Genomic DNA, 21,726 nt, shown 5'->3' on the forward strand with positions numbered 1-21,726 from the left:
CCAACAAATCAATCCCGGCGCATCGCCAACTCCTTCATCTCGAGGGTTTCTACCGGTAAGCATCATGCTGCCTAGATCGCATCTTGCGATCTAGGCAAAGACAAGCTTATGTTGTTCAAGCGTTGCTCGTACTGAAGCCTTTTTGATGGCGAGCAACGTAGTTATCTTAGATATGTTAGGGTTAGCATTGTTCTTCGTATCATATGCTATCAAAGTGCAACCCTTGCATATCTAGCCGCCCTCACACCTATCTTAGGTGTGGGGGGCGGCACCCCGCTTGGTCATAATTTAGTAGATCCGATCCGTTACGGTTGCTCCTTGTTTTACAAGGATTAGTTTAATATCTGCAATAGTTAGGCCTTACAAAGGGTTGGAGGATCCAGCGGCACGTAGGGTGTCGTTTGCTAGTCCTAGACAGGATGTTCCGGGGATCAACCTCGTGTTGGTTTTTAGGCCTTGTCTAGGATCGGCTTACGATCACCGTGCATGGCCGCGAGGCCCAATCGTGAGTAGGATGATCCGATTATGCAGTGAAAACCCTGAATCGTCGTAGATCGCATTAGCTTTATCTTGATCAAGCAGGACCATGATGTCTACGTTCCCCCTCCTTTCCTGTAGACAGTGTTGGGCCTCCAAGAGCAGAGGTTTGTAGAACAGCAAGCAAGTTTTCCCTTAAGTGGATCACCCAAGGTTTATCGAACTCAGGGAGGAAGAGGTCAAAGATATCCCTCTCATGCAACCCCGCAACCACAAAGCAAGAAGTCTCTTGTGTCCCCAACACACCTAATAGGTGCACTAGTTCGGCGAAGAGATAGTGAAATACAGGTGGTATGAATATATATGAGCAAGTAGCAACGGTGCGTAAAAATAGCTTGCCGGCGTGTAGTTGATGGTGGTAGTATTGCAGACAGTAGTAACGCAGTAGAAACAAGAAACAAGCAAGTAGTAACGCAGCAGTATTTAGGAACAAGGCCTAGGGATTAGACTTTCACTAGTGGACACTCTCAACATTGATCACATAACAGTAACAGATAAATGCATACTCTACACTTTTGTTGGATGATGAACGCATTGCGTAGGATTACACGAACCCTCAATGCCGGAGTTAACAAGCTCCACAATTTGTTCATATTTAAGTAACCTTATAGTGTAAGATAGATCAACGGATTAAACCAAGTACTAACATAGCATGCACACTCGTCACCTTCATGCATATGTAGGAGGAATAGATCACATCAATATTATCATAGCAATAGTTAACTTCGCAATCTACAAGAGATCATGATCATAGCATAAACCAAGTACTAACACGGTGCACACACTGTCACCTTTACACACGTGCAGGAGGAATAGAACTACTTTAATAACTTTGCTAGAGTAGCACATAGATGAATAGTGATACAAAACTCATATGAATCTCAATCATGTAAAGCAGCTCATGAGATTATTGTATTGAGGTACATGGAAGAGAGATGAACCACATAGCTACCGGTACAGCCCCGAGCCTCGATGGAGAACTACTCCCTCCTCATGGGAGCAAGCAGCGGTGATGAAGATGGCGGTGGAGATGGCAGCGGTGTCGATGGAGAAGCCTTCCGGGGCACTTCCCCGCTCCGGCAGCGTGCCGGAACAGAGACTCCCGTCCCCCGCATCTTGGCCTCGCGATGGCGGCGGCTCCGGAAGGTTTCGTGGTTTTCGTCGAACGTATCGTGGTTTTCGATCCAGGGGCTTTATATAGGCGAAGAGGCGGCGCAGAGGGTCGAAGGGCGACGACACCATAGGGCGGCGCGGCCAGGCCTGGGCCGCGCCGGCCTATGGTCCGGGGGCCCGTGCCCCCTCCGGTCCTTCTCGGGTGTTCCGGATGCTTCCGGTGAAAATAGGAACTTGGGCGTTGATTTCGTCCGATTCCGAGAATATTTCGTTACTAGGATTTCTGAAACCAAAAACAGCAGAAAACGAGAACTGGCACTTCGGCATCTTGTTAATAGGTTAGTTCCGTAAAATGCACGAATATGACATAAAGTGTGCATAAAACATGTAGATAACATCAATAATGTGGCATGGAACATAAGAAATTATCGATACGTCGGAGACGTATCAGCATCCCCAAGCTTAGTTCTCGCTCGTCCCGAGCAGGTAAAACGATAACACAGATAATTTCTGGAGTGACATGCCATCATAATCTTGATCATACTATTTGTAAAGCATATGTAGTGAATGCAGCGATCAAAACAATGTATATGACATGAGTAAACAAGTGAATCATAAAGCAAAGACTTTTCATGAATAGCACTTCAAGACAAGCATCAATTAAGTCTTGCATAAGAGTTAACTCATAAAGCAATAATTCAAAGTAAAGGCATTGAAGCAACACAAAAGAAGATTAAGTTTCAGCGGTTGCTTTCAACTTGTAACATGTATATCTCATGGATATTGTCAACATAGAGTAATATAATAAGTGCAATAAGCAAATATGTAGGAATCAATGCACAGCTCACACAAGTGTTTGCTTCTTGAGGTGGAGAGAAATAGGTGAACCGACTCAACATTGAAAGTAAAAGAATTGTCCTCCATAGAGGAAAAGCATCGATTGCTATATTTGTGCTAGAGCTTTGATTTTGAAAACATGAAACAATTTTGTCAACGGTAGTAATAAAGCATATGTATCATGTAAATTATATCTTATAAGTTGCAAGCCTCATGCATAGTGTACTAATAGTGCCCGCACCTTGTCCTAATTAGCTTGGACTACCGGATCATCACAATGCACATGTTTTAACCAAGTGTCACAAAGGGGTACCTCTATGCCGCTCTGTACAAAGGTCTAAGGAGAAAGCTCGCATTGGATTTCTCGCTATTGATTATTCTCAACTTAGACATCCATACCGGACAACATAGACAACAGATAATGGACTCCTCTTTTATGCATAAGCATGTAACAACAATTAATAATTTTCTCATATGAGATTGAGGATATATGTCCAAAACTGAAACTTCCACCATGGATCATGGCTTTAGTTAGCGGCCCAATGTTCTTCTCTAACAATATGCATGCTTAACCATAGGGTGGTAGATCTCTCTTACTTCGTACAAGACGGACATGCATAGCAACTCACATGAAATTCAACAATGAATAGTTGATGGCGTCCCCAAGTGAACATGGTTATCGCACAACAAGCAACTTAATAAGAGATAAAGTGCATAATTACATATTCAATACCACAATAGTTTTTAAGCTATTTGTCCCATGAGCTATATATTGCAAAGGTGAATGATGGAATTTTAAAGGTAGCACTCAAGCAATTTACTTTGGAATGGCGGAAAATACCATGTAGTAGGTAGGTATGGTGGACACAAATGGCATAGTGTTGTTTGGCTCAAGGATTTGGATGCATGAGAAGTAATCCCTCTCGATACAAGGTTTAGGCTAGCAAGGTTGTTTGAAGCAAACACAAGCACGAACTAGTACAGCAAAACTCACATAAAAGACATATTACAAGCATTATAAAACTATACATCGTCTTCCTTGTTGTTCAAACATCTTACTAGAAAATATCTAGACTCTAGAGAAACCACTCATGCAAACCCAAATTTTAACAAGCTCTATGTATTTCCTCACTAATGGGTGCAAGGTATATGATGCAAGAGCTTAAACAAGAGCACAACAATTGCCAAGTATCACATTATTCAAGACATCACACCAATTTCTACATGTAGCATTTTCCAATTCCAACCATATAATAATTTAACGAAGCAGTTTCAACCTTCGCCATGAATATTATGAGCTAAGAACACATGTGTTCATACGAACCAGCGGAGCGTGTCTCTCTCCCACACAAGCATTTATTCAAACACAAACAAAAACAAAAGCATACAGACGCTCCAAGTAAAGCACATAAGATGTGACCGAATAAAAATATAGTTTCAAGAGAAGGAACCCGATAATTTGTCGATGAAGAAGGGGATGCCTTGGGCATCCCCAAGCTTAGACGCTTGAGTCTTCTTGAAATATGCAGGGATGAACCACCTGGGCATCCCCAAGCTTAGAGCTTTCACTCTTCTTGATCATAGTATATCATCCTCCTTTCTTGACCCTTGAAAACTTCCTCCACACCAAACTCGAAACAACTCATTAGAGGGTTAGTGCACAATAAAAATTAACATATTCAGAGGTGACACAATCATTCTTAACACTTCTGGACATTGCATAATGCTACTGGACATTAGTGGATCAAAGAAATTCATCCAACATAGCAAAAGAGGCAATGCGAAATAAAAGGCAGAATCTGTCAAAACAGAACAGTTCGTATTGACGAATTTTAAAATGGCACCAGACTTGCTCAAATGAAAATGCTCAAATTGAATGAAAGTTGCGTACATATCTGAGGATCATGCACGTAAATTGGCTTAATTTTCTGAGCTACCTACAGGGAGGTGGACCCAGATTCGTGACAGCAAAGAAATCTGGAACTGTGCAGTAATCCAAATCTAGTACTTACTTTTCTATCAACGGCTTTACTTGGCACAACAAAACACAAAACTAAGATAAGGAGAGGTTGCTACAGTAGTAAACAACTTCCAAGACACAAATATAAAACAAAGTACTGTAGCAAAATAACACATGGGTTATCTCCCAAGAAGTTCTTTTCTTTATAGCCATTAAGATGGGCTCAGCTAGTTTTAATGATGCACTCGCAAGAAATAGTATTTGAAGCAAAAGAGAGCATCAAGAGGCAAATTCAAAACACATTTAAGTCTAACATGCTTCCTATGCATAGGAATCTTGTAAATAAACAAGTTCATGAAGAGCAAAGTAACAAGCATAGGAAGATAAAACAAGTGTAGCTTCAAAAATTTCAGCACATAGAGAGGTGTTTTAGTTACATGAAAATTTCTACAACCATATTTTCCTCTCTCATAATAACTTTCAGTAGCATCATGAGCAAACTCAACAATATAACTATCACATAAAGCATTCTTATCATGAGTCTCATGCATAAAATTATTACTCTCCACATAGGCATAATCAATTTTATTAGTAATAGTGGGAGCAAATTCAACAAAGTAGCTATCATCAAATATAGGAGGCATATTGTAATCATAATCAAATTTACTCTCCATAGTAGGTGGTACCAAAAGACTACTATCATTATAATCATCATAAATAGGAGGCAAAGTATCATCAAAGTAAATTTTCTCCTCAATGCTTGGGGGACTAAAAAGATCATGCTCATCAAAACCAGCTTCCCCAAGCTTAGAATTTTCCATATCATTAGCAACAATGGTATTCAAAGTGTTCATACTAACATCATTGCTACTAGCATGCAAATAAGATTCCATAGGTTTTTTAATTTTCGCATTAAACCATTCATGTCTTGACTCAGGAAATAGTACAAAGAGCTCACAGATGTTTTCCATTATGCCTAACTAGTGTAAACAAGAAACAAAAAGTTGCAATTGCAGGATCTAAAGGAAATAGCTTCGAGCACAAACACAATGGCGCCGTAAAAGTACTTTACCCGGAACCGAAGTATGAGTGCCTTTTACCTTTCCTCCCGGCAACGGCGCCGTAAAAGTGCTTGATGTCTACGTTCCCCTCCTTTCCCGTAGACAGTGTTGGGCCTCCAAGAGCAGTAGGTTTGTAGAACAAGCAGCAAGTTTTCCTTAAGTGGATCACCCAAGGTTTATCGAACTCGTGGAGGAAGAGGTCAAAGATATCCCTCTCATGCAACCCCGCAACCACAAAGCAAGAAGTCTCTTGTGACCCCAACACACCTGATAGGTGCACTAGTTCGGCGAAGAGATAGTGAAATACAGGTGGTATGAATATATATGAGCAGGAGTAACGGTGCCGTAAAATAGCTTGCCGGCGTGTAGTTGATGGTGGTAGTATTGCAGCAAGTAGTAACGCAAGAAACAAGAAACAAGCAAGTAGTAACGCAGCAGTATTTAGGAACAAGGCCTAGGGATTAGACTTTCACTAGTGGACACTCTCAACATTGATCACATAATGTAACAGTATAAATGCATACTCTACACTCTTGTTGGATGATGAACGCATTGCGTAGGATTACACGAACCCTCAATGCCGGAGTTAACAAGCTCCACAATTTGTTCATATTTAAGTAACCTTATAGTGTAAGATAGATCAACAGATTAAACCAAGTACTAACATAGCATGCACACTCGTCACCTTCATGCATATGTAGGAGGAATAGATCACATCAATATTATCATAGCAATAGTTAACTTCGCAATCTACAAGAGATCATGATCATAGCATAAACCAAGTACTAACACGGTGCACACACCGTCACCTTTACACACGTGCAGGAGGAATAGAACTACTTTAATAACTTTGCTAGAGTAGCACATAGATAGTAGTGATACAAAACTCATATGAATCTCAATCATGTAAAGCAGCTCATGAGATCATTGTATTGAGGTACATGGAAGAGAGATGAACCACATAGCTACCGGTACAGCCCCGAGCCTCGATGGAGAACTACTCCTCCTCATGGGAGCAGCAGCGGTGATGAAGATGGCGGTGGAGATGGCAGCGGTGTCGATGGAGAAGCCTTCCGGGGCACTTCCCCGCTCCGGCAGCCGTGCCGGAACGAGACTCATGTCCCCTGCATCTTGGCCTCGCGATGGCGGCGGCTCCGGGAAGGTTTCGTGGTTTTCGTCGAACGTATCGTGGTTTTCGATCCAGGGGCTTTATATAGGCGAAGAGGCGGCGCAGAGGGTCGAAGGGGCGACGACACCATAGGGCGGCGCGGCCGGGCCTCGGGCCGCGCCGGCCTATGGTCCGGGGGCCCGTGGCCCCCCTCCGGTCCTTCCCGGGTGTTCCGGATGCTTCCGGTGAAAATAGGAACTTGGGCGTTGATTTCGTCCGATTCCGAGAATATTTCGTTACTAGGATTTCTGAAACCAAAAACAGCGTAAAACAGGAACTGGCACTTCGGCATCTTGTTAATAGGTTAGTTCCAGAAAATGCACGAATATGACATAAAGTGTGCATAAAACATGTAGATAACATCAATAATGTGGCATGGAACATAAGGAATTATCGATACGTCGGAGACGTATCAGACCACCATATATTCGTGCACCTCTTACGAATCATGGGTGGATCGGCTCCTTGAGCCGATTCACAGGATAACCTGAGAGCCGATCGAGGCTCGTATTTAATGTTTACGTGTATGCCATGCAGGAAACTAAGCGCGGCATCTCCATCACCTTCCTGACTGTATAGGTCAGGTGGCACGCCCTTGCATCAGCATCGGACGTGTGTACCGGAGGCTTTGCGGGCCGTCGCTCGGAGGGACCGAGGCCAGCCGCAGCCCTAAGTTGTTCCCGGCTCTCACCGTGTTGCCCGTCGCTGCCCGCCGGTGGGTTTTGACCGCAACGCATCCCTAGGCCTTGTTCCTAAATACCGCTATCGTTGCTTGTTTCATCGTTCTACCGCATCCGTATCGTCCGCAATATTACCACCATCAACCACACGCCAGCCCCGGATAGCAAAGCACTTTTCTCGGTGCCGTTGCTACCGCTCATATTTATTCATACCACCTCGTATTTCACTATCTCTTCGCCGAACTAGTGCACCTATTAGGTGTGTTGGGGACACAAGAGACTTCTTGCTTTGTGGTTGCAGGGTTGCATGAGAGGGATATCTTTGACCTCTTCCTCCCTGAGTTCGATAAACCTTGGGTGATCCACTTAAGGGAAACTTGCTGCTGTTCTACAAACCTCTGCTCTTGGAGGCCCAACACTGTCTACAAGAATAGAAGCACCCGTAGACATCACTCCTACCATGTCTGCGTCTAGCTGCTGTTGCTGTCGTGTGTTGAACTATGATCGTCTCTGCTGTGTCGTGAAATAATCGTCGTGTGTCGTGAACTATGAATGTGTTTGAACTATGATCAGAAGTTTGCCTTAACTATGATTGTGCTCTTGCTTCTGATGTTGATCGCTGGTAACCTCACCGCTAAAGGGAAGAGGTAAGCACAAGCACATTCTGGGTTGCAACCAAACAACAGGGGCGCCGTTCTACGCTGCTAGAAGGCCTGAAACCCGACCTACCAAACGGGCTGAGCCCAAATCTCGACGGGGCCAAAAAAAACTCTATGCAGGCCACCAAACAACGTGGATTTTATGGCTCATGGCCCGTCTGCGACGCGCAGGGGACTTCTTCCCACTGCGCCAGTAGTGCAGGAAACTCATGTAGGCTACCAAACGAGCCCCTAGGTGCCGCGGGATGAGCAGCAGGCGCGGGGGTGAACTCTACCCATGGGGGCGTTGGGTGCGGGGCGCAATCGCAAGGAGCGGGGTTTGGCTTGCCAGCTTGCCACCCATGTGCGGCAGCTTGTAGTCGATGTGATCCTCGAGACCACAGAGCTGCAAAGGAACCTGGGTGCCGCATGATGGGCAACATGCGCGGGGGCGATCTTCGCCCGTGTGGGCGTTGGGTGCAGGACGCGATAGTGAGGACGCGGGGTTTGGCTTGCTACTCTTGTGCGACGGCTTGTATGGTGCTGGTTTTTGCCGGTTTTCCGCGCGAGGCGGTGTTGACGAAGGAGAAGCCTAGGGTAGCACCGCTAGCCTTGATGCATTGTTCCTTCGCGAGGAGGAGCGAGTACAGCTTGTGCGGCTGAATAGGAGTGTCGCGACCGTGTATGTTCTCTACAAGGGTGTCGTAGTCGTCATCTAACCTATTAAGAAGGTAGGAGATGGAAGTCTGTGGGGCGAAGAGGCTGGCCAATGGAGGCAAGAGTATTCACCAGACCCGTGACAATGTTGTAGTAGTTGGTGATAGTGCAGTCGAGGAGATTCACCTCGCCAAGCTCAGTGCAAATAGCATGTGCTCGCGCATGCGACTAAGACGCAAAGCTGGTGTGAAGAGCAGCCCACGCCTTGTGAGGCGTGGCGGTGAAGAGGATGAGCGACGCCACACCCGCATGAGCGAGGACTGTACGGTGGAGAGGACGGCTGATCCCGGGCCACCCATGCATGGTATGCCGGATGGTGCGGCGAAGGACACGGTAGTGTGCCGTTGACGTAACCCTCCAAGTAACGACTCTCAAGGAGAGGTAACACCTGTGCGTAAGGCTGGACGTTCGGGCCGAGCTTTTGGCTCGGCCCGAGCTTTTCCTGGCTCGGCTCGTTTTGGGCTCGGCCCGTGTTAGATGCAGCCCGAGTCGAGCCTAATTTTCTGGCCCGTAGCGGGCTAAAAGCTCGCCCGGCTCGGCCCGAGCCAGCCCGTTAGCTCGTGATTTTTTTTTTCGAATTAACAGGGGACGTGATCTGGGCCTGGTTTGAGTAGTTTTTGGCCCAAAACGGAACGTGGATGGTTGAGTGGATCGATCAGGTCATCTGTCTCCGCACACGCACAGCACAGGCGCTGGTGGCGACGAGCTGGTCGTGGCCTCGCCGTCGGCTTGGCCCTGCACCACGCCGCCTGCGACGGGGCGTCCTCGACGCGCTTCCTCCATACCTGGGCTGCCGCGGCCGGCACTGGCACAGGCGCGCCGCCGCCACCTCTCGTCGACGACCCAAGCGACGGCCGCCCCTGTACAAGTTACCGAGTTCAACGACTACGATCTAGAGGACCATATCACCCTGGAGCCGTTCAGAATCCTCAGATGCGTAGAGAAGAAGGCATCGGGGTTCTCGTACCGCGACCAACGCCAACGAGGCGGTTGAGAGCATGGAGATCGGGGTGCACCTCGCCGATGCGCCGCCGGGACTCTGATGCGGGGGTCGACGGGAGAGTACGCTGATGCATGGAGCCCACATGGCAGTGACTATAGGCGTCCAGCTCGCGAGCCAGCCCGAGCCAGCCCGAGTTTCCGTCGAGCTCGAGCCGAGCCCATTTTTCGAGCTCGTGGAACAAACGAGCCAGCCCGAGCCGAGCCCATTTAGAGCGAGCTAAAAGCAGGCTCGGACCGAGCCCAGCCCGAGCTGGCTCGTGTCCACCCTTACCTGTGCGCGCCACACCAGGTAATTGTTCGGCGTAAGATTCACCGGAATAGGATGTGTGAAGTAGAAGGGCGCATGCGCACCGCTGAGGATGACCGTAGCATACTCCACGCGTGCATTAGGGGGTGGCGCAGGGTCAACATGTATTGCAGGTAACACATGGGCATACATCGCAGCAAACAGGGACTGCCATACGACCCAAGAGCATGGTGCGGCCCAAGAGGTGGCAGCGAGCCAGGGGCCGGCCCATACGCCCCGTAACCAAACAGGGCAATGAAACCCTAGAGTTCCAAGCCGTGCGCGTAGGGGAGGCACCGGCGTGGGGGCGTACGCCGGCAGCACGGCGATGGGCAGATGCGCTGGTGGCGTGGGTAGACGGAAGGAGTTCCATAGGCCGCGTATGCGTCATATGTCGTCGGTGCAGACGAGCCATATGCCGGAGATGCTGGCGACGGATACGCTGGAGGCACGTAAGGAGGCAGCGGCTACGTGTATCCATGGACAGCAACGGCCATCGGGGCGCCATGGGGCGCGAGATCAGCAGTAGGGGCAACCACAGCCGTCGGCATCAACGGGGAATCAGCTACTGGCGTGACCATAGGTGGCGGCCGAGGATGCTCCCAGGTGAGGGGTTGCGACTACGTGAAGGATGAAGCAGCGGCGAGGGAGGATGATGCGGAAGTGGAGAGCGCACAGTCGGCGGAGGCCATCGCTTTGACAACGGCAGCAACAGAAAAACGTGGATCAACGACCTAATGTGATACCATTATTAGACAGAGTTTTGGGGCTGCTCAACACCCTAATAAGAATGTAGCTATTTCATTCATATAGGGTAAAAAAGTGTACAATATAGATTATTAGAGACATATACATCTATTACGTATAATATAGTGTCTTAGAGCAAGTACAATAAGTCATAGTCAGCTGAGTACAAGATTAAAATAACATATATGTGTCTAGTTTGAGGAGAGAGAAGAAGTGGGAATGTAAATGAGCTCTTATGCAAGAGCTAGCTTTAGCAAGTGCTCTTAGGCAAGTTGTGTGAATGAAAAGTGTGTCATCCATTGAGAAAGTAGTACAATCTTATAGCCAACTATTGTACTTATTGGCTACATATTGACTATAAATAACATTGCATATTGCTTATAGCCAACAACCGACTATACTATTAAAGTTGCTCTTAGAGCAAGTACAATAGAGTCCAGTCAACTGACTATAAGATATTAAATAATATATTTTAGATGAGTTGGAGGAGAGAGAATAGGAGAGAGAAGGGAGGTGGGCTACTATGCAATAGCCAGCTCTTGCACGTGCTCCTATGCATTTTGTGAGAGTGAGAGGTGGGCCATATATTAGTAAAGTACTTCATTCTTATAGCTAACTATTGTACATGTTAGCTATATGGTGACTACAAATGATATGGCATCTTGTTATAACCAGCTGTTGGCTATACTATTGAAATTGCTCTTATAGAGAACGGCGATCCCATGGATCTGGTCCGGCGATAACCAGAGCGGAGGATGACATGGACCTCGAGGTCAACCATGGCATATACTAACATTACAGAAGCAATAAAAGAGAGGGGCAAAAACAGAACGTGAACCTTGGCCCACATTTTTTGTATTATTTGAAAGTTATGTGGATTTGCTTAAATAATTTGTGTTTGGGTTATTTTGGATACTCTAAGCTAATGGTTCGTGGATTTTGAGTACTCCTAGGTAAAAAGTTTGCAGACTATATTAGACCCTGTGTGCCAACAAACTGCATTCATTGGATCTAGATAGTAGGGGTGGACGCTCGGTCATGGTCGACAATTCAATCTTCGTATTTCGGTCTATTTTAAATTTAGCCATCTAAAATGAAGATTAAAATATACTCGTCACTTTTACTACCGACAAATTCGGGTACTCAATAATTCAGATTCAGGTTCGGTCATGAACCAAAAGTATGGTAGATGTAGTCAACACAAAAAGTAGACAATATTTAGTCAAAAATTGCAGTATTTTAGCTTAGTTTTGTAATTTTTTGCAATGCATATATTTTATTAATTGGAAAAAATAAATGTTCACCAATACCAAACAAAAATAAAATCCATGCTATAGTGTTTGATTGGCATACATCAATACCACAATTCATTCACATCACACAATTATGGAGTTTGGGGTGGTCACACTTATAGCTCGATCAGTTCGATCTATTCGGTTGTTAGGAACTAATGACTAAATTGGCCGATTTAAATTTGATCTGAATTTTTTTCTAACCAATTTGTTGATTGGTCTTTTCGGTCTCGGTCTATTTGGGTTTGGTCTCGGTCTTTTCGGTTTTGGTTTTCGATTATCGGTTTTTATGCCCACACCTAGATCTAGAGGCGGTGGCAAACTCACGAGGACCTTTTTGACATTTCAAATACCCATTGAACATCTATCCATGTAATACATTTCCTGTAAAAGTTTGTAACTAATTTTTCAGCGGTTTTCTAAACTAGTTTTACATCTTCCTTATCTCGAAAAGCGCTTTTGGCATATGAGCACAAGTGCTCCTAGTTTTTTTAAAAATTTAAAAACATATTTCTATGATTTTAAAAATCTAGAATTAAATATGCACATACATATACTCATTCTGAATGAATGTTATAATTTTGGGGAAACATATGTTGTATTTTGAGCTATATAAAATAGATAGATTTCTGATAAAAAAATATGACTTTTCCTACCTTGTACATAACAATAATTTTTTTCTGTAACTCAAAATACAACACATTTTTTTAAACAAATCATCACATCAGTATTCAAAACACGTGCATGTATTTATGGAATAAATTTTATAATTATTTGAAATACAAAAGTGTATTTGGGCTTGGAAGTACCGATCGAGTTTGCCTAGAGGTCGGATCAGTTGATGCACCCCTGGTACGGCCCGTATCGGTAGCCCGCGAAAGAGCAGTTCTAGGCTCAAGGGTTCCGCTTCAAGGGGCGGCGCTACAACTCTACAAGTGCAGACGACGAGCAGCGCCAGGGCAGAGGAGGCGGACGCACGGCGTACGACGGAGGTTTCTGGACGGGTGCGGGGAGGTAGGAGTAGCGGCAGGCGGCGCTTCAGCACCAATCGCCACCAACAGCAAGCCAACCGCCGCCACCACCAGCAAGCCAACCGCCGCCACCACCGGCATCTGTCGAGCCAGTGAGTGCCCTTCTGTACTCTTGTTCGATTCGCCGGGTCGAATCATTCGCTATCTCCTGAAGCATTATAAATTTTGGTGTATTTTTTCTCCTTAACAATTGTTGCGGTAATTCTTTCTTACATTTGCTTAACAATTGCTCAGTGAGCAAGCTAGCCAAGATGGCGGAGCCGACCACTATTGTAGGCTGTTCTGTCTTCCAATTCAGAGTAGACTACGAGCAAAACAACAAGCTTCCCATCAGGGAGGCTGTCCACTCCGACGTAGTCTCTGTCGGGGGACACCTCTGGAGGGTCGAGTGCTTCCCGCGTGGTTATGATGAGGCCGACAATGGCGAGTATGTTTCTATCTTCTTCAGCCGCACGAGCCGATCTAGAAGCGTCAGGGCCATTGTCGAGGCCTTCATGATTGGTAGGGACGGCGAACCATCTACATCTTACGGGCGACGCATATGTGAAACATTTGCAATCGACGGAGATGAAGGGCCCCAGGACTCCTGGGGATGGACTCGGTTCCAGAAGGTTACCGATGTGGAGAAAAAATTTCTAATAGAGAGGCACGTCACATTTGTATGCACCATTGTAGTCATGGATGACAGTCCTATTCCAGTCCCTCCTTCAGACATTGGGATCCATCTTGGCCGCCTGCTCGATCACACTGACGGGACAGATGTGTCATTCATCGTTGATAACGAGACATTCCCTGCTCACCGAGCGGTTCTTGCTGCCCGATCACCGGTCTTCAGAGCAGAGCTCTTCGGTTCCATGGCCGAGGCTACCATGTCGTCCATCACACTGCACGACATCACACCTGCAACATTCAAAGTTATACTTCAGTTTATATACACGGATGAATTGCCTGCAAAAGATGACCTTGAGGACTCTTCCATTGAGATGATTCAGAATCTACTCGCTGCAGCTGATTGTTATGCACTTGACCGATTGAAGTTTATCTGTGCCCAAAAGTTATGGGATAAAGTGTCAGTAGATACAGTTGCAACTATCTTAGCTTGTGCAGAAACGTACAACTGCCACGAGTTGAAGAACAAGTGCATTGAGTTCTTTGTGCTGGAGGAAAATTTCAAGCAGGCTGTATTCACTGATGGTTATGTAGCATTGGTTATAAAATTTCCATTGGTTGCCGCTGAGCTCAAAAAGAGGGTTAGGGCATAACACGGGTTTGAAGTTCAAGCCTAGCTCTAGTATGGTGTTGGTATATGGTGAGTAATATTTGGATCTTCTGAAGCATACAATCTCTGTTGGCTTTGTTTGGGAGCATGATATTGCAGAATCTTGTTATGTGTTGGGCTCAGTTGCTACCAAGTACTGATAGGGATAATTGAGGTCAGGTGGAGCATGTTGTTAGATGACTTAGATGCAAAGTTAAGGACGCCCTGTTAAATCAGTAGCTCATTTTTGTTTTTATCTTTGTGTTGGTCTGAGCATGTCGTGTCCTGAAGCTTGCAGGATTTTCGCTTTTGCTAATGCAGGTGCATAACTATCTAATTATCTGTAGTCTGAGCTCCATGGGTACGTACTATATATGATCAGTGCAAAGCAAGTCAGAGTTGGTCGACAAAGTTCTGGAGTATGCCTTCTGTACTTTAATTACTCGATTCATCTGGTACCGAGTACTGAGATCAGTGATATCCTGATTGCACCTATCATGTGGAAAAAACACAAACAAAGTTTATTTTCCATCAGGAAATTTTCTTTTTTCTAAACAAACTTTGCTATCGTCACTAATCATGACCCGAGTTATAAGTGGAGTTACAACTGAGATTTTTTCGTTTCAAGTCGAGTTCCAACTGGGTTCTTTTAGTTACATGTGAGGTTACACTTGAGATTTTTCTAATTGCAACTGAGTCTTTTTTCCCTAATTGGAATTGTAAAATAAAATATACAAAAAATGAAGTCATACCATTTCCTCGAAATAGGCTTTCGCCCCGCTATATTAATATAGCAACCAACCGATACAAGATAGCAATCACCGCTGGGGCAAACAGCACATCAAGTCCAAAAGAAAGAAGAGAGAAAATATAAAAGAAACTAATGCCGACACCGATAGATTGACGAAAACGAAGATAGCCCGCAATCGCTGCGCCCTCCGGGAAGTCCCACCGCTTCCTAGCACATCGAGTCATCGCATATGAAGCAACACCTTCAACAAGGAGGCGACGATGTCGCCGCTGCTGCCCGGACTCATCCTAGGGTTTCCCCCCGTATGTGGAGAGGATAGGGTAGGGGTACCCCCGACGCCCTTCAGGAAGGAAAGATGACACCCGTAGGCGTCGCCGCGTCGGCGTCGAACAAGCCGACAGGGATTTCTCCCGATCCCCAAACCACCATCACCTCAGACAACTCGAAGTGCTCCACCCAACTGCCACCAACCAGCATGCGCCACCACGATCAAGAAGCCATCCTCGCCATCGCACTGTGGTCCCAGCACGAGGCCTCGAGGGGAGGAAGGGCACAACAGGGTTAGGGGAAGCAGCACCGCCGCCACGCGGGAGGGAACATCCTCCACCGCCATCGCGGTAGCAGACCGGACGTGCCGGCGAAACACACCGAGCCCCTACTGGCCCGGCCAGGCCCGTAAAGTTTCCGCCGCCACGCTGCAGCTGGCCGGCGAGCAGCGCCGCCACCACCCATCCCCGCCGACGCCCCACGTCTACCTCCAGGGAGCAGCACCCGGGCCTGAGGCCGCCCACCCCGACCCAGATGGGGCCCAGAGGGCCCAGGTCTGGGCCGAGAGGGCACGGCCAGCCGCCCGCCAGCGACCGGCCATCTGCCGCCAAGCCACCTCGCTGCCCCGCCGCCAAGGAGCAGCAACTCCGCTTCGAGAGCCACCCGACCGCGCCAGACCAGCACCTAGCCTAGGGACACTGCCACGGGCGCCGAGCGCCGTGCCTCCTTGCCACGCGCGCGGGAAATGGCCGGCCGCCGCAGCCGGCATCGCACGAGCAACGCCCGGCGGCGGCGGAGGGGAGGGGGAGGAGAAGGAAGGGCGGGCGGCGGCGCTAGGGTTGGCTCCCTCTCGCCCGCGCTTCTTACTAGTTACCATCAACCCCAAGTCATACTATTTCTATGATGAAAAAAAGAAGAAAAACAGCCATATTACGACCCACAAATGAAAAAGGAACCAGCCCTAATTTTTTATTTTTAGCAATAGTTTCCTATTTATTTAAAACTCAAATATTACAGGGATATCCACATCATCAGGTTGATTAATTGGCCAAAGAAAGCGGCCAAAGCTATTAGACAGAGAGAATCTAGCCAGATTGTGAGCTTCTTGATTAGAAGCTCGCCGTTCGAAATAGAAAGGAAACTGCTGGGCGTCCCCCGGGGGATCTGATTTCCCAGCCCCCGGGTCGCCAGCCGTCGGATCGGTCATCTTGGACGGCCAGATCTGCTTTTACTGAATGTAGCAAAAAACACTTCCCGGCAGCAAAAAATAACCCGCTTTTGCTACATTGTAGCAAAAAACGGTTCAGTTACGAAATCAAATAAAAAGGTTGAGCTCGCCGGAGATCTCGCCGGAGAGCTCGTAGCAATTTTTTTAAATTAAAGTAGCAAAACAAAAAAAAAATTATAGCAAAAAAAATAGCATCACGTCGTGATAATATGTTTGCTACGTTGTCTCCGGCGATGTTTCTGACGATTTTCATCTTTGCTACATTATCACATTTTTTTTGCTACGTGGTCTCCGGGGAGGTCTCCAGCGAGTCCAGCCTTTTTACTTTTCTTTTTCTGAACGAACCGTTTTTTGCTTCAGTCATTTGCTGCCGGGGGTGATTTTTTGCTGCCGAAGGTATTTTTTTGCTACATGCAAATCTAACCATCAAAATGGTTGATCCAGCGGCTGGGGACCCGGGGGCTGGGAGAGCCTTATCCCCCGGGGGCAACGGATCATTTTCCAAATAGAAAGCGGCACTGTGAAACTCAGTGCTCCACTCTGAAACCAGCCCCAAATGGATATGCGTTTTATCAAAAGACGAGTAAGGACCCCTACACACAAAGCCTACAAAGTCAACTTGGGTCACTACAAGCCCTTTGGCAGATTACACATACACATATAACGACAAAATGAAAACACAGTTTGTACAAATCCCATAAGATATGGGTGTCCAGTTTTCGGTACCCCCTCGGATTCAAAATAATTACTCGAAATCACCTAATTTTGGGAACCTTCTCTCCTCTACCAAAAATTGGTTTCGGTCGCTAAATTTGGCAATTATGCTGGAGATCTTCTAAACGGATGGTTAGGAAAAGGAGACTGATTTCTGATTTCTGAAAGATGGTACGTACGTACATACTCTAGGGAAAAGGCATACTTTGGTTTGGAACTGTGCATTAGGAGTTAGACTTCAAGAGTCCTACACACTGTACACAAAAAGTCAAGAGTCCCACTCCAAACCGGACTAGAGCTAGTTCAGATTCTGTTTAATTAATAGAGTGCTGACACAGTGACACGTGAGTTTGTAAACCACCAAACCGGACTGCGGGACTAGGGTGTTTGCATCGCATACGGGTAGCCTCGTGTTGGGCGAATCCTCTGTATAGTTATTGCCTTTGCAGTTTGAGAGTAAAGATAAAAGTATAAGTTGTAGGCAAAACGGAAAATTTATCGCCAACGTGTGTTCAACCTAGTTAGGTTTCTGATCAGATCAAGTTTCTCTCAGCTAGCTAGGTTAAACGCCATATTGCGCACACCCGCGTGAGAATCGATCTAAATCTTCAAAGCCTGCACAGCAACGGAAATTGACGAGTGTTCTTGGCTCAAGGGTTTCGGCGCCATCTTGCGCGGAGCAAGTTGCCAGGGGCGGCGATCACGAGAGCAGGCGACGAGCAGCGACGGGCAGGCAGAGCAGCGGCGGAGGATCAGAGAAGGGTGCCGGGAGGTCAGGGTGGGCATAAAAACCGTGAAACCGAAAACCGAACCGAAGCCGAAACCGAACTAACCGAAATCTCGGTTTTTTCCATTAACCGCTATTTTTTCGGTTTCCGTTTATACTAACCGAATTAAATTTGGTAGAATTCGGTGTTTAGCCCCACCAACCGAACAAGATCGAATAGACCGAATAGAGTAATCTACCATCAATTTGTGCATAAACCGATCATTCCATAGAAGCCCAATTGCGTTTGGTGTTCCAAAAAATGTTCATTCAATGTATGACTTTGGTCTTTGATGTACTAGCTTTTTCTGAATATAGCATGAAGCCTGCATAATAGAACACGTCGCTCGAAGTCTTAGCTACCCCTTTTAATTGCTCACGAGTGATGCACCTGTACCACGAGTGCCGCAGCCTACCAAATAGCATCCCTCCACGATTGGTGCTCATTTGTCGATTTCTTGCGCAGTTGATGCTTTTTGTGTTGATATGTCAATCACTATTTGCTTTCTTCGGTGATGCCTACTATTTGTTCAAGTGAGTAGGTTCATTTGGTTTTAACCAAAAACCGAACCGAATTTGTCGTTAACCGAATCTTCGGTTTCCTAAATTTTCATGCCAATTTCGGTTACCATTTTTGAAAACCGAATTTATTCAAAAACCGCAAAAACCAAACCGAAATTTCGGTTAAAACCGAATGCCCACCCTGACCGGGAGGTCGGAGGAGCGGCGGGTGGCGCCTGATCAACACCGATCGCAACCATCAGGAGGCCAACAGGAAGCCAGTGAGTGTCCTCTGCTGCTCTGGATCGGTTCCTTTGATTGTCACTGGCAAATTTGCGTTAGTTTCTTTTGCTTGTTCATTTTTTCTTTTTTGTAACATTTTCTTGAAATTATTCAGTGAACAAAAAGGAAACTATTTTAAAGAGAGGGAATATTTAGATTAAGGTGGTATAATAATGTTTTGATTTTTAAAATTTATTCAAATTTGAAAATGTTCCTATTTAAAAAAACTCGCGAAAACGTTTCTTCTGGAAAAAATGTTATTTTGGAAAACTGAAAATATTAACAGAAAAAACAGCAAAATAAAAAGAAAAAGTGAAAAGATTCATACCTGATCAATGGGTCCTACCGCGGCCCATTCACGCACCTGACGTGTTGGAAGCCCGCAAACAACAGCTTTGTGCTCAAGGGTTTCGGTGCGAGCGGCGGCGCCCCTATTGCGAACGACGAGCAGCGCCAGGGCAGAGGAGGCGGGCATCCGGTGTACGGCGGAGGTTCCTAGACGGGTGGGGGAGGTCGGTGGAGCGGCCGCAAGCGCCTCAGCACCAATCGCCATCACCAGCGGGCCAACCGCCGCCACGGACGGCAGCTGTCGAGCAAGTGAGTACCCTCTTGTACTTTGTTCGATTCTCCGGGTCGAACCATTAGCTAGCCGCTAGGTCGTGAAGCATTGTCAAATTTCTGGCAGTATTTTTTATGCTTAGCTTAATTGTTTTCGGCAATTCGTTCTTACATTTGCATAGCAATTGTTCAGTAAGCAAGCGAGCCAAGATGACAGAGCCGGAGGCGCGGACCACTGTTGTAGGCTCTTCCGTGCAGTTCAGAGTTTACTACGAGCAATTCAAGCAGCTTCCCATTGGCAACCCCATCCTCTCCGACGTTGTCTCTGCCGGGGGACACCTCTGGAGGATTGAGTTTTTCTCTGACGACGACGACGTGGGTATTTATATCTTCCTCAGGCACATGAGCAAATCCAGAAGTGCTAGGGCCATCTTCGAGGCCTTCGTGATGGGTAGGGATGGCACACCATCTAAGCCGGCTATGCAATGGTTATGTCAAACCTTTGAAGCCAGTGGAGATACAAAGGGCAACGACAACTGGGGATTGTTGATGGTGGTTCCTGATCTGGAGAAAAGATTCTTAATAGAGAGACACGTCACATTTGTATGCACCATCATGGTCACCGACCACAGTCCTATTCTGATGCCGCCTTCAGACATTGGAACCCATCTTGGCCGCCTGCTAGATCAAACTGATGGGGCAGACGTGTCATTCATCATTGACGATGAGACATTCCCTGCTCACCGAGCAGTGCTTGCTGCCCGCTCACCAGTCTTCAAAGCTGAGCTCTTCGGTTCCATGGCCGAATCTACAATGTCCTCCATCACGCTGCACGACATCACACCTGCAACATTTAAAACTTTGCTACGGTTCATATACACAGATGAATTCCCCGCAGAAGACGAGCATCAGGACTCTTCCACTGAGATGATTCAGAATCTACTCGTTGCAGCCGATCGGTATGGCTTGACAGGCTGAAGTTTATCTGTGCCCAGAAGCTATGGGATAAAGTGTCGGTAGATACAGTTGCAGCTATCTTAGGTTTCGCCGAAACATACAATTGTCAGGAGTTGAAAAACAAGTGCATCGACTTCTTTGCAGTGGAGAATAATTTCAAACAGGTCATGTTCACCAATGGTTATTTAATGTTGCTTCTGAAGTTTCCATTGATCATTGCTGAGCTCAAGAAGAGGGTTGGGGCATAACACGTGTTAATTCTGAAGTTCAAGCCTAGCTCTAGCTAGGATGGTGTTTTGGTATATATTGAGTAGTTTCTGGCGTCAAGCCAAGCATACAGTTTCTGTTTACTGAGTGGCTAGGAGCTTGATATTGCAGAACCTTGTTATATGTTGGGCTTAGTTGATGCTGATAAGTGAGGTGAGCTGCAGTTTGCTGTCAGATAATTTAGATACAAAGTCAACGATGTCGTGTTAAATCAGCTGCCCATTTGTGTTTTTGTTTCTCTGTTGGCTTGGACATGTCGTGTGAAGTCAGCTGCCCTGAAGCTTTTTAAGATGTTTACTTGAGCCATGCTTGTGCAACTATCTAGATATATGTAGTCTTAACTTGATGCTACGATATGATCATTGCAAAGCATATCAGAGCTCAGGAAATCTGAATGCTTACTGTGTATGTTGTCAAAATTCTGGACTATACCTTCTTACCTTTTGCATACTTCAGTGTTTACTCGAATTCTTCAATGTATCTGATAACTGAAATGGGTGATATCATCAGGATGGTGCCTTCTGGTAACAAAAAGCACAACCTTGATTTTGGTTTATTTATGTTTAGTTACGAGAATGAGTTCGCTCACTTGTATGGAAGCAGTTGTCTTCGTCTAAATATGTTTTCTGTTGATGCGAAGATCTGGCAATAGAAAAAGCGAGTGCTATTTTTTTTGTTCAACTGAAAATTTCCAAAATCAGCAAACATGGAATATTTGAAACCAAAAGAACATGCGACTCAACCGGCCCGGTTTATTAGTCCTGTGGAGTGTCCTTAGGTTATCATGCGACTAAAACCACTTGAAACCAAAAATATTCACTGTTCTGATGATGTGTTACTTTTGTGTAGTTCATAGTTGCTATTAACCCCATCCCAAGAATTTGCAAGAAACACGCTAGTGAATCAAATAACACTGTATTGTTCTTAGGCGTGTAAACAGCATGCCACATTTCCTGTGCCCGACTACACGTATGTGTTACTTTTGCAGCTATTAGAATGGAGATTAAAAGTTAAGCAAGACAAGGTGCATCTTGCCTCAAACCAATTGTTCAATTAAATTCCATTCCGTGATGCTACCACATTGCACATTATCTAATTCAAGGCAGCT

General features: G+C 46.1%; 1 protein-coding gene and 1 pseudogene across 1 annotated transcript; both read left to right on the top strand.

Moving 5' to 3' along the window:
* The first annotated feature begins 13,320 nt into the window (after window positions 1-13,320).
* Window positions 13,321-14,331, top strand: LOC124707549 (BTB/POZ and MATH domain-containing protein 1-like). The gene has a single exon (XM_047239211.1). The coding sequence runs from the start codon at window positions 13,321-13,323 to the stop codon at window positions 14,329-14,331; it is 1,011 nt and encodes a 336-aa protein (XP_047095167.1).
* Window positions 14,332-19,604: 5,273 nt separating this feature from the next.
* LOC124708045 lies at window positions 19,605-20,599 on the top strand (annotated as a pseudogene).
* Window positions 20,600-21,726: the final 1,127 nt, after the last annotated feature.

Source organism: Lolium rigidum, chromosome 4 (genome assembly GCF_022539505.1).
Source record: "Lolium rigidum isolate FL_2022 chromosome 4, APGP_CSIRO_Lrig_0.1, whole genome shotgun sequence".
Taxonomy (NCBI): Eukaryota; Viridiplantae; Streptophyta; class Magnoliopsida; order Poales; family Poaceae; genus Lolium; species Lolium rigidum.

Coding starts and splice junctions, on each gene's coding strand:
- LOC124707549 (XM_047239211.1), top strand. CDS start 13,321: ATGGCGGAGCCGACCACTATTGTAGGCTGTTCTGTCTTCCAATTCAGA.